Source organism: Taudactylus pleione, unplaced genomic scaffold (genome assembly GCF_031769625.1).
Source record: "Taudactylus pleione unplaced genomic scaffold, aTauple2 ptg000156l, whole genome shotgun sequence".
Classification (NCBI taxonomy): domain Eukaryota; kingdom Metazoa; phylum Chordata; class Amphibia; order Anura; family Myobatrachidae; genus Taudactylus; species Taudactylus pleione.
Genome location: NW_028284558.1, coordinates 8376714 through 8391173, shown reverse-complemented (window position 1 = coordinate 8391173; position 14460 = coordinate 8376714). Strand labels below are relative to the sequence as shown.

General features: G+C 43.6%; 1 protein-coding gene across 1 annotated transcript in view; it reads right to left on the bottom strand.

Annotated features, from left to right (window-relative positions):
* Nucleotides 1-14460, bottom strand: part of LOC148521626 (sodium channel protein type 2 subunit alpha-like) — a 129568-nt gene that overhangs the window by 10670 nt on the left and 104438 nt on the right. Inside the window, 2 exon segments of the mRNA XM_088474833.1 lie at nucleotides 5308-5578; nucleotides 9973-10073. Of these exon segments, the coding sequence (XP_088330959.1) occupies nucleotides 5308-5578; nucleotides 9973-10073 (372 nt within the window).

Here is a 14460-nt window from a genome sequence, read left to right as displayed (position 1 = left end):
AAATGTATTGTCCATCAAAATTCTCAAGAGCCAAATGAACTAGTCACAAATGATAGTTAAAAACTCATATTTAACTGTTACTGACTTTCAAAGAGGTGCTGATGTAATTTCCCTTTCAAATTTTCTGTGTCCCTAAGACGACATGGAGTTGCTATTATAATGTATGGTCAGTGTTGGAAATACTGGGACTATAACTCTTAAAAAAGAAAATAAAATCCATAAGTAGCGTTAAACCAATAGCTGCACACCCTTCAGATATCTTGGCGGATCCCTGTTAAACCCACCAGCTACGTAAAATCACACAAGACAAATGGCTCTATCTATGCTTGTTCGATGTGTATCTACTCATAATGAGAGTCATCATAATTAGAATCTATATAATACTTTAAAAAGGTCTGTCCCTCACTTAATGCACGCGCTGGGGAAGCCTGGGCATGCGCCCCAATGGCGCCCACTATAAGGGAGACGGGACAGACCTAGGAAAGGAGGATGGCAGCCAAGAACAGTTTATGTATGGGAGCAGGAGGGTGGGGCAGCAGAGACGGGCATGAGATGGGTGGAGCACATGCGGGGGGGGGGGGAGATTGAGATGACCGGGTCCAACCAACTGGCTATGAATGTACACAGTGCACTGATATTAATTTAAATGTAAAATTCTGTAATAGGCACTCATAGGGCAGAATTCAATTCAACGCAAATTGCATAGCGGCAGGAGGGAGCTCCCGGAGCTATTCAATTCAGCGCGCTGTTATATCGGAGAATGTGACTTAATCTAGGTGTTTAGGCGCGAGAACCGGCTTTCTCTGACTAAAGTCCCGGGCACGCGGCTGTTAGCGCTAAGCAGGAAAACAGCTGCGCGGTCGGCACTTTTGTCGGATTTCTCCTCGCATCCCTAGGGGGGTACGAGAAGAAATCCTTAGCCCACCCAAACACCGTGTTGAATTGAATAGCTTCGGGAGCTCCCAGGGACATATGCAGGATTTGTAAGGGGGGGTTTCCAGATATAGATTAGCTTCCACGTGGCAGCACTACCCTCCCCGCTATATATATATTATATATATATATATATATATATATATATATACTAGGGATGTGCAGGCTCGGATAGGTTCGAGTTTGCACGTTGAGTTCGGATTTTTCCCTCCAAAAAAACGGAACTCAGAAAGAGGCTAAACGTCATCTTACATGGACGAACATCATCATTCCTGGACTTTTGACCAGGAATGATGATGTTCGTCCATGTAAGATGACGTTTAGCCTATTTCTGAGTTCCGTTTTTTTGGAGGGAAAAGTCCGAACTCAACGTGCAAACTCGAACCTATCCGAGCCTGCACATCCCTAATATATACACACACACACACAGTATATATATATATATATATATATATATATATATATATACAGAAATACATATACTGTGTGTATATAAACAGCATATAATTGCCATATACATTCAATATATCCCAATAGAACATAGTATACAACCTGTAATATAAATATACCCCACCACAGAAATTATTACTGTACAAACCCTTATACAGTACAACTCACCTAACCTCCCCCCCAAAAAATATTAGCTTATTGAACCTCCACAATACATTACTACATCCCCCCAACCTGCCTCCCTTACCAAATAATAGGATTATAACCCCCCATCCCCTGATACTTTACACCTCCTAACCTCCCCCATAGCATGAATACATAGCCATCCTTTGGTACTTACTGTACCTGTGATTGCAGCACTGTAGTAAGCTCTGTCTGTCTTCCCTCACACACCGGAAGCTGCCTGCAAGGGAGAAGTACAATCCTTGCAGAGCAGAAAGGGGCGGGGACTCGTGGTGGGAACTGGAAGGGAGCAGGGAGATGACACTGTTTGCTGGGGAGGACATACCAGGAAGAGCAGGAGGGGCGGGGACTCGTGGTGGGAACTGGAAGGGAGCAGGGAGATGACACTGTTTGCTGGGGAGGACATACCAGGAAGAGCAGGAGGGGCGGGGACTCGTGGAGGGAACTGGAAGGGAGCAGGGAGATGACACTGTTTGCTGGGGAGGACATACTAGGAAGAGCAGGAGGGGGCGTGGACTCGTGGTGGGGACTGGAAGGGGGCAGGGAGATGACACTGTTCGCTGGGGAGGACATACCATGAAGAGCAGGAGGGGGCGGGGAAATGTGGTGGGGACTGGAAGGGGGCAGGGAGATGACACTGTTTGCTGGAGAGGACATAGCAGGCAGAGCGGGAGGGGCGGGGACTCGTGGTGGGGACTGGAAGGGGGCAGGGAGATGACACTGTTTGCTGGGGAGGACACACCAGGCAGAGCAGGAACTTACTCGGGGAGGGACGGGGAGAGGAGACTTCCATCCTCCTAGTCTGCAGATACCTGACACAGGGTGAGAAGCTAAGTATGTGGACATTGGACAGGTCGGGCAGAGAAGCTCTACTTTTCTCTACTATGAGAAGGGGGGGTCCAAACTCCGCAGCTGCCGCTAGTCAGTAGTCACAGTGACTGACACTGACTGCTTTGTACTCGCAGGCAGGATCATCTGCACTCTGTGGGCTCCCTCTAAAGCCACTGCAGAGCTCAGTGCAGTTGAGTATTCACCGCTGCTGAGTGCCCGCAGTTCCCCTCAAACTAGAGGGAGCTCTGATCTGAGCAGAGCTCTCTGTCTGAGTGATCCGATCGTGGCTGCAGCATCACTGTAGAGATGGATACAGAGCAGTCTCTGTCTCAGTCTCCAAAAAAAACCTCAGCCCATCAGGGGGGGTTTCTGGGTACTCGGAAACACCCCCCTGCGTGCGCTACAGACTCCCTCCCGCCGCTATTCATCATCGATTTGAATAGAATTCCCCCATAGATTGATTATGATTAGTATGTTGGGTTTGACACTGTTGCTTTTTGTCATCTCCATTTAGGCACAGGAATCCTTAAATCAGCTGACCTCCTGGATTGTGCAGCTGTTAAGCTATTGCAGCACTTAATATCTCTGCTCCATTCTGTTTCTGGCATTGCTTATAGCTAATGACTTCCTGAGCTGTGACTCTATTTTACCTTGGTTTTCTATCCTTCACAGAACGATTGCAGGTGGTCCTGGTTATACAAGGGACACATATAGTACACACCCTAGTTCCTATAGAAGTAGTGTGTGGAGTTAAGTAGTGGTTTTTACTTAACATTATCTTTTTTCACACTGTGCCCTAGATATTTTTCAAATTTCATTGTAGAGGCATTCTACAAGCATCCTACAGCACTGTTTTTTTATCTAGTGCATAATTAGTGGACTCTCTTGATTCAGTGGTAGAACCACTATTGCTCACCTCAGGATTCCTTGTCCTTATGTTGCATTACTTCCTTTCCTATATCCTGGGTAAGTGGACTAGTGGAGGTGAGCGGATACTGTGCTTTGTGTTGACTTTGTCTTAGTTAATTAAGGGCCTTTCACAGGCTGCCATGGCATCTGTTTTAGAAAGGGGTTCCTATTTTTCAGAAACAGGCTGGTGGACATCATTTAACGTAAAAGCCATATAGTTGATTTAGGGGCAGTCACTTTCCTATGGGAACAAATGTCTGGGTATACTTTGGCAAAGAATTTCTAAGGTCACTGTATCCGGCAGCTGATGTTTTGTGACAGATCAGTGCCGATTTAGGTTACGGAATGAAAACCCCATGAACGTTTTTTTTTGTTGAGTTGTTTTCTTTTCTGTGATTGGGTTAGTGGGGTCACAGAAGGTTGGTGGTAAAGCATTGCCCTCATCAGCCACAAGTGGCAGTTGTGGAAAACTGACCTGGGGAGCATGGGCAAGGAGTCAAAACCTGTATGGGGAGCCTGGACATCTATTGATGGGAGGGTCAAGTCTGAGCCTAGGGAGGGAAGATAGTTTTACCACAGCCCAGGCAACATCAGGTGGTGTACAGTTGCCCGCCCCTCATTTGTGTGTTGGCTGTAGCTGACTGAGCAATTTTTCTTGGGCACCCTCTGGTTTGCATACTCAATGAGAAATAAAATTGTGACCTCTTTATTTACAAATCTCGTCATTATTTTATTTTAACACATTAGCGTGTTAAGATGTAAGGAAAACCATCAACCACTGTGAAGCTTATAAAACATAGTCAATACTTGTTTTCCTTACTGATGTACTAATTAAGTGACCAGTGAGTGAGCATGGATATACAATACATAAAACCTGGGGGTATATTTACACTATGGTTCGATTTGAGATTCATTTTTATGAATCTCTGAAATCTCCTGAGATCGAATTGAACTCGAACAGCAAAATCCCTTAGCAAATCTCAAATTTACTAATAATGGATTTTGATTTTCAACTCAAATTCGATCTTGTTTCAGTTTAAGAAGGGATTTGCTGTTCAATTTTGCATGTTCATGTCCAAATCGAACAGCAAATTCCACTCCAAACCGAACTTCAAAACCTCAAATGAATAGGACTGCTTCATGCTGTCATTTCCAGCATGAGCAGTTCGTTTTCACACAGATACATGCATACATCAGTGAGATGCATGAAGTATGTTATTATAAAATGCTTGTTAAGTTTTCATTTAATTTAAAAAAATATGTTGTTTCACACCTTTTTCACATTATTTTAGTATAACGTAAATGTATTAAGGGGCAATTGGAGTAGTTTTCATGTAAAACTACTCCAGTCCTTTCACATATTTTTAGTAAGCAGATCACATTTCCCATACTTGTAATGGGAAATGCGATCTGCCTGAAATGTACTAAATCTTCAGATGGTGTTTTCAGGTCTTTCCCCAGGTTCCCGGACTCCTTGCTCTGACAGGCAGAGCAAATCCAGGAGCTGGCCCCTGTGATCAACTCTGTGATCTAAATAAATCACAAGCTGATCACTTATAAAATAAATAGTTAAGAAAAAAAAACAAACACTTACCTGCATCCAGGGACCGGTGAGGGTTTCTGGGGCTCTGGTCGGTCATCTGGTCTCCTGGGTCCTGTACTATGACCCTGGTCAGCTGCTCCATGTAGGCATCTCAGTTTGCTGAATAGAGCAGCTGACTGGGGTCACAGTGTAGGAGCCCGGAGACCAGCTGACCAGAGCCCCAGAGAGAGGACCTCAAGGGACCGATAACCGAGGTAAGTGTAAGCAGAACAAGGGAGGGGGAATGCGGGTCTGTGTGTGATCACGTGGAGGGGGGCATCGCTGGGGGAGTTGTGCCGGCAGCACATGTGCAGACACCTTCTCATTGTATTTTTTTGTTTCTGGTCTTATATATTGCAGATTCCTCGAATATAATATTATGAATATAATACGGTAGGACTTCAAGTACAGTTTCTTACCTACAATGGAAAGTATCACCACAACCAAATCAAATATGTTCCATCCAATTGTGAAGTAATAAAAGCGCAAAGAAATGAGCTTGAGAAGGAATTCACCGGTAAATAGGATAATAAAGACCACGTTGATCCAGTACAATCTGATTTCCATTTCTGGGGTTTGGTCATCAGTTTCAATCATCATCGTTACCATGTTTAGGAATATGAGACACATGATGGTGATGTCAAATGCTTGCTTTGTAACAATGTCAAATATCACACCCTGGAAAACATTCTGTGGGGACAAAATATAACTTTAGTGGTGGAAATACATTTATTTATATTTAACATACAACACATATTATAGAAATGAGATGGTCAGCCCATGGGATATTAGGTGTCTGAATCTATCCTTTGACTAGATGGCCTTCATCCATGACATAAGTAGGAAGCCATATTCCTATGTACAGTAAAGGTTAAGTTAAATAATGGGGTGCACAGACCATTCAGTCATAATGTCGACGTTCAAAATGTCAACAATCTTAATGTCAAGAGTTATGATGTCGACATTATTGAAGTAACAGCAAAATATTGAATGATCACAATGTTAACATTCTGCAGGTAGCGGAAGGTTATGCATAGGCTACAGGACCAGAGGGCTAGGGTTAGGCACTAGAAAGATGGTTAGGGATAGGCTGCAGGACCAGATAGCTAGGGTTAGGCACTAGATGGAGGGTTAGGGACAGACTGCAGGACCAGAGGATTAAAGTTAGGCACTAGACAAAGGGTTAGGAATAGGCTGCAGGAGCAAAGGGCTAGGGTTAGGCGCTAGATGGAGGGTTAGGGATAGGCTGCAGGAACAGAGGACTAGGGTTAGGCGCTAGATGGAGGGTTAGGGATAGGCTGCAGGATCAGAGGGCTAGGGTTAGGCACTAGATGGAGGGTTAGAGATAGGCTGTAGGACCAGAGGATTAGAGTCAGGCACTAGATGGAGGGTTAGGGATAGGCTGCAGGACCAGAGGATAAGAGTCAGGCACTAGACAGAGGGTTAGGAATAGGCTGCAGGAGCATAGGGCTTGGGTTAGGCACTAGATGGAGGGTTAGGGATAGGCTGCAGGACAAGAGAGCTAAGGTTTGGCACTAGACAGAAGGTTAGGGATAGGCTGCAGGACCAGAGGGATAGGGTTAGGCACTATACAGAGGGTTAGGGATAGGCTGCAGGACCAGAGGATAAGAGTCAGGCACTAGATGGTGGGTTAGGAATAGGCTGCAGGAGCAGAGGGCTAGGGTTAGGCACTAGACGGAGGGTTAGGGACAGGCTGCAGGACCAGAGAGCTAGGGTTAGGCACTAGATGGAGGGTTTGGGATAGGCTGCAGGACCAGAGGGCTAGGGTTTGGCACTAGATGGAGGGTTAGGGATAGGCTGCAGGACCAGAGGATTAGAGTCAGGCACTAGATGGAGGGTTAGGGATAGGTTGCAGGACCAGAGGATTAGAGTCAGGCACTAGATGGAGGGTTAGGGATAGGTTGCAGGACCAGAGAGATAGGGTTAGGCACTAGATGGTAGGTTAGGGATAGGCTGCAGGACCAGAGGATGAGTCAGGCACTAGACAGAGGGTTAGGAATAGGCTGCAGGAGCAGAGGGCTTGGGTTAGGCACTAGATGGAGGGTTAGGGATAGGCTGCAAGACCAGAGGGCTAGGATTTGGCACTAGACGGAGGGTTAGGGATAGGCTGCAGGACCAGAGGGATAGGGTTAGGCACTATACAGAGGGTTAGGGATAGGCTGCAGGACCAGAGGATAAGAGTCAGGCACTAGATGGTGGGTTAGGAATAGGCTGCAGGAGCAGAGGGCTAGGGTTAGGCACTAGACGGAGGGTTAGGGACAGGCTGCAGGACCAGAGAGCTAGGGTTAGGCACTAGACGGAGGGTTAGGGATAGGCTGCAAGACCAGAGGGCTAGGATTTGGCACTAGACGGAGGGTTAGGGATAGGCTGCAGGACCAGAGGGATAGGGTTAGGCACTATACAGAGGGTTAGGGATAGGCTGCAGGACCAGAGGATAAGAGTCAGGCACTAGATGGTGGGTTAGGAATAGGCTGCAGGACCAGAGGGATAGGGTTAGGCACTAGACGGAGGGTTAGGGACAGGCTGCAGGACCAGAGAGCTTGGGTTAGGCACTAGATGGAGGGTTAGGGATAGGCTGCAGGACCAGAGGGCTAGGGTTTGGCACTAGACGGAGGGTTAGGGATAGGCTGCAGGACCAGAGATTAGAGTCAGGCACTAGATGGAGGGTTAGGGATAGGCTGCAGGACCAGAGGGATAGGGTTAGGCACGAGACACAGGGTTAGGGATAGGCTGCAGGACCAGAGGATAAGAATCAGGCACTAGATGGTGGGTTAGGGATAGGCTGCAGGACCAGAGGATAAGAGTGAGGCACTAGACGGAGGGTTAGGAATAGACTGCAGGAGCAGAGGGCTAGGGTTAGGCACTAGACGGAGGGTTAGGGATAGGCTGCAGGACCAGAGGGCTAGGGTTAGGCACTAGATGGAGGGTTAGGGATTGGCTGCAGGAGCAGAGGGCTAGGGTTAGGCACTAGATGGAGGGTTAGGGATAGGCTGCAGGACCAGAGTATAAGAGTCAGGCACTAGACAGCATCATAGTACATGCCGACAAGATAGTCACTAGATTTAAAGTGGGAATTAGTTCTGTCTTTAAACAAATTAATGCTTTAAAAAGTAGTGACTGTTTTGCCGGCATCGTACTGGTCCCTGCAGATCATAGGCCCTATATCTAAGACTCTGCCAAGGTGTGGATGCTATGAGATACTCAAAACTACAGTACCTTTCTTCCCTGACCTCCTCTCTACCCTCTCTCTCTCATCTCTAAATGTCTCAGAGCCGCTCGTAAGCGGCCGCTCGTTCGTTCTGACCGATGTTCGCTCATCTGCGCATGCGTACGGATTGTAATACGCATGCGCGGACCAGTCAGTGCGGCCGAAAATCGTTTGTTCGCTATATAGCGAATGCCTGCTACTTTGAGTGACAGGATGAGGCGTATGTGGGTGGTAACAGGGGAAGGGGCTTGAAAACGGGGAGTGGAGATCAGAACGCAGGCATGCTTAAAGGTCAAAACGGGCGTTTTAAGGGTGTGCATAATTTAAACAGCAGCGTCATTGACCACATCACCTGGTTGTTTTATAGTCAGAACTGCTCGCAATATAGTGGTAGGAAAAACCAACCACAAGAATAGCGAGCAGTTCATATGCTGGTCGATGTACTCGATTAATCTAATAAATAGCGGACATGACGTATGATGCGAGCGGCCAGGGGGGCGTATTTTTCAAAATTACAACCGCAAGTTTTGCTCGCTCGTTCAGACTTAGAGGCGTGAACAGACCGCAATGAGCGAACGGTTCATTTGAATAGCCACCCCTTGTTTTGGAACGAACGACCGCAAATAGCGAGCGGATCTGAATCAGGGCCTTAGCTTAAAGTCCTTGATCCAGGGAGGAGGCAGCGGAAGCAGTTATGCTGCTTCTTTGCCTTTACATATAAAGTAAGGGAAGTAAACAAGCCTTTGCTGTGCTTGGGCTGAGTCAGCCCACCAATTCTTTAATGTTAAATAACTATTATTTATTGAAATTTTTTGTTAATTAGATATGTATCATATTGAATTATTACAAAATGTATATGATTCATGTGCACACTTGCTATCATCCAGCAAGGTTGCCATTTTGTGGGCTGGGACACTATACCTGACAATGCAACCTTTCAATCCACAGGGCACCAGCGGTGCTCACTGGTAGTCTTTGGATAACATATCAGTGTACCACAACCAATAGAGCAATGTGTCCTGTCCTGTCCCTCCTGCATTAATAAACAGAAATATGTAACGAATAAAACTATTTAGGGGGCATTAAAAAAATGGGAAAGGGTTACCCAGAGCAACCTACAGATGAGTCCTCATACACTTAGCGTCTATACGCCATACGGCAGGAGATGCCCGACATGACTGACATGGTCTGAGAGGATTAGCGTACCGTACTTTCCTTTACATTTTACATGTTCTTTGCATCGCAGATGCAGCGGAACAACACGGGCTATCAGCTTGAGCCTGGGGTATACTTGGGAGTGGAGACCCCTTTATTAGGGGACCCCACTTCCAGGGGAATCCCTGGCCTGAGCTTACTAGTGTGGGGTTATGAATGCTTTGGCTGCCATTACACCTCCACTAGTTAGAGCCCGATGCTGGTTGTCAATAATTCGGGGGACCCCTATTCATTTTGTCTCCTGTTTTCCCATAATCAGGACCAGCTCACAGAGCCTGGTGCTTGTTGATGAAAATATGGGGACCCCTACATCTTTGATCTTTATAGGCTGCTGCTAAACTCGCAACTTGTAATGAAACTCACATTACAAGTTGCGAGTTTTCACTCACAAAAACTTGCATGGACTTGCATCTCTGACATATTACACTGTGCGAGTTGTGGGACAAACTCACGCATAACTTGCAGTGAGTAGGTGCGAGTTTGAACTTGCAAATAAACTTGCACCCTATTACATTGCGCCCCTCATCCTACTTTGGGGAAGAGGCACCATACTTGTTTGGGACCTTGTCACCCTACATTTGTCAAGATAAAAAAGAAAACAAAGCCCTCTGGGCATTAATTGATTTTATAATGATCGTACCGCAGGCCGTGGGATTGGTTTTTGTGGTTTTTTGGATCCAAGTTTCTTCATTGCATTGTAATATTTCTTCTGTTCCTCAGTCATAAAGATATCTTGCCCACCTAAGTAAAATATGAAATACATATAAATCACTATACTGATGACATTTGCTCAGGCAATGATTACACTGCCCAACACGAAAAGAAGACACTATTTATTGACCATTATATAAAATTTTGCAGAAATAATGATCAAACTAAACATTTTTAGAAATGGGTGGAATAAATGAATTGTGTATTTAGCTACAAAACGGTGCAAATAAGGTTCTCTGATAAAATAGGTTGTACTGTATAATTCCTTTCTGTAGATGCAATCAAAACATAGCAGAATATAGTATGTTTGGTTTTGGTCTTATCTCCCTCTCCCCATCAGACTCTGCACCTCTCTACAATCCTTTAAATGGGCTCTCATGACCCACAACTTCATCAAAGCCTTCCAGCTCTCATCTTAACTTGCTGCTACATGCCCCTTCCTCCCTGTCTACCCCAACTGTGTCACCCCTGTTTGTCTGTCCCTCCCCTTCAGAATCTAAAAACAGAGAGGGGAGTATCCCCTAAAAATCCTCCAGCACACTAAATTGTACCTGCAACAATACATGAAAACTATATGGTAATAGAAATTCAGAGATACTTGTTGCATGTATTTACTGTATAAGTACACAAAAAACAGTAAACAGCGCTGTGTACCACCTATAGTCTACATTAAAAATAAAAAAGTAAAAATTAAAAATAGAATGCAATACAAAAATTGTGCCAGAAATAAAAAAATATTAATGTTAAATAATAAATCATGAAAGATACTTGAATAAAAATACAAATGTAATAATATGAAACAGACATCGGCCAATGTAACAAATGTACATATACATATCAAAAAATGTGTCTAAAAACACTAAACATCAAAAAAGAGCCAATAAACATTGTAATAAATTATAACCAGTGACATATAAATCTGGATCACTATATACACCTAATGTAGCAGCTGTGGTTATAGGTGCTAAATGTATGGGCAGAGATTGTTATGGCTCCATGCATACAAGCCTGAAATCTGCTAAAGTTCCATAATAGAAAGTAAGGTGACTTTTAAAGAAATTGTCTTTTCCGGATAAATGATATAATAAATTTCAAGCATAATTCTCAGACTGTGTCCTGCTGAACACCAGGGCCGGATTATAGGCGGGGCGTTAGGGGCGGTCGTCCTGGGGCCCCCACACATGTGGGGCCCCCACATACTGTCCCCAGACAAACATTAAACATACATACCAGACACTGCTACAACGGAGAACAGCATTTAACTGTCTCCGATTTGGTCCTCTTCGGTGGCTCAGCTGTTCCCTAAACAGCGGCCGCCGAGGAGCTTCACGTCAGTCACTTGAGCCACTGAGATTCTTCTCTATGCTGCAGAAGTCTCGGCTCTGACAGTCAAAGTCTCGCGAGATGATGTCAAGTCTTGCGAGAGTTTGACTGGCAGAAGCAGAGGCTGCAAGCACACAGAAGATTCTCAGGGGCTCTTTCGTCCTCAGCCTTCCCCCCGCGATGTAGCTAACAGGCAGGTAGCCCACATGTGTACACACCATTTGTACATTATATCACAGAGGGCACCCAGGCACTTACCCATATGATTGAGGAGTGCCAGCCAATCTGTTATATATATATGCACACAGTATATATAGCTGTATAATATATATATATATCTAGATATACATATATCGTGTGTGTGTGTGTGTGTGTGTATATATATATACATGTGTATATATATATATATATATATATGTTTATTAATAAAATGTCGAATAGCTGGAATATCAAGTTCATATATATATATATATATATATATATATATATATATATATATATATATACTGTGTATATATATATATATATATATACTGTGTGTTTATATATACATACACACAGTATATGTATGTATATACACACACACATATATATATATATATATATACATATATACTATATATATAGCTTATATGTGTGTATACTGTGTGTATGTATGTATGTATATATATATATATATATATACTGTGTGTTTACTATATTTATATATATATATATATATATATACTGTGTGTATACACTAATATATATATAGATATATGCTTCACCGAAAGATGCAGCACTCCTGGCACGAAATAATCACAAATGCGTCAACGTAATAGACAACGTTTCAGTGCCCTTTTATTAATATTTGTGGCACTTTCATCAGGACCTGATGAAAGTGCCGCAAATATTAATAAAAAGGCACTGAATCGTTGTCTATTACGTTGACACATTTGTGATTATTTCGTGCCAGGAGTGCAGCATCTTTCGGTGAAGTATATTATTTATTTACTTGCGGGCACCCGGCCTATTCACGTTGTAAAGGGAGAGCCGGTCCTCTGCATATGGTTTATAGATATATGTATATATATACACTGTGTGTATACTGTGTGTATATATATATATATATATATATATATATACATATATATATATATATATATATATATATATTATACAGTACACACACAAAAAAACCTGCCTATTTTATTACACTTTCGATGTCTGAGTGCCGCCGGTTTGTGGATATATCTATGTACTGTGTGTATATATGTGTATTTATATATATACACACAGACATATACACTATTTGGGGTTTGAACTAATATATATATTGGGGCCCCCACAAGCTTGTAGCCCAGGGGCCCCCGCAGACCTTTCTCCGGCCCTGCTGAACACTAATGACCACTGTCCAGTAATGTGTTTTTAGGAATTAGAACAATTTTCCACTAGCAATTTCAGTGCAGGTTTTATGGAGTTAATGTCTCACAGTGAGTGTAATGTGTGCAATGTGTCCTCACTTACCAACGCACCTCATGCTCCATCTGTCTCATAGCCAGGTCTGCGATTCATACCACATAATAGAGACAATGTAACAGTCTGCAAACTCCGTCCGTCTACTAACAAAAGGACATGCACTTTTCTTGTGCTGATTTGCGGTAGATGACGCACTATTGCTCAGTCGCCAGAAAGTGTGGTGGTCTGTCGGCTATGTCCGCCTCTGAGGAAATCCCATTTGGGAAGAAACTAGTCAGGGACTCTATCTAGTGCTTTTTTTTTTTCACCACCACAAGTCCTTGTCTTGCGACACTTACCTCTACAAGGGCACACGCAGTGGATGAGTCAAAGTCTGCCATTTGGCTAACTGCACGGAGCAGGGCTGGACAGAGCCTGACCCACAGAGACATCTCTATCTGCCAACATGCTGCTGCGAGACACCGCAGGCAGCAGCACAGCAGACACCATCCAAAAGTTTGTCCATTGCGTCATCTGCTGCAGCACTGTGTAGAGATTGCTCCTCGCTTGATTCACGGAACAACACAGACCTGCCAGTCCATCGCCGCAAAATAGCATAGACTGCAACACAGAGGACGCCATTTGGCGGCTGAGCATTAGTGCATCAGCAACCATAGTCTAGCACGAAGATAGTGCATGTTCCTTTGCCACGAGACGGACAGAGCTGAAAGACCACCGCACTGCCATTTGGCAACTGAGCAATAGTGCGTCATCTACCGCAAATCAGCACAAGAAAAGTGCATGTCCTTTTGTTACGAGACGGACGGAGTTTGCAGACTGTTACATTGTCTCTATTATGAAGTATGAATCGCAGACCAGGCTATGAGACAGATGGAGCATGAGGTGCGTTGGTGAGTGAGGACACATTGCACATTAGGTGTATATGGTGATCCAGATTTATATGTCACTAGTTATTTATCACAGTGTTTATTGGCTCTTTTTTAATGTTTAGTGTTTTCAGACACATTTTTTGATATGTATATGTACATTTGTTACATTGGCCAATGATGTCTGTTTCATATTATTAAATTTGTATTTTTATTCAAGTATCTTTCATGATTTATTATTTAACATTAATATTTTTTTTTTCTGGCACAATTTTTGTATTGCATTCTATTTTTCATTTTTATTTTTTTATTTTAATGTAGACTATAGGTGGTACATAGAGCTGTTTACTGTTTTTTGTGTGTTTCCTTTTGGTTTGCAACCATAAACAGCTGCGTGTAGACACCTATCAATAACATCAAGCATTCTTAGTGTTCCACTTTTCAGCACCATTGGTTATAGATTTCTGTTATGTATTTATAAGTACATGGTAAGCTGCCAGGCCACTTCACGGCTTCTCTGATAACGGCAGTTCCTACACTACATGGGTTCTATTATCATGAAGTGGCCTGGCAGCTTACCATGTACTTATAAATACATGAAAGAAATATCTCTGAAATTCTAATACCATATACAGTCAGGTGCATAAATATTGGGACATTGACAGAATTTTCATATTTTGGCCTCTATTCACCACCACAATGGCTTTGAAAAGAAACAAACAAGATGTGCTTTAACTGCAGACTTTCAGATCTAATTTGAGGGTAATTAC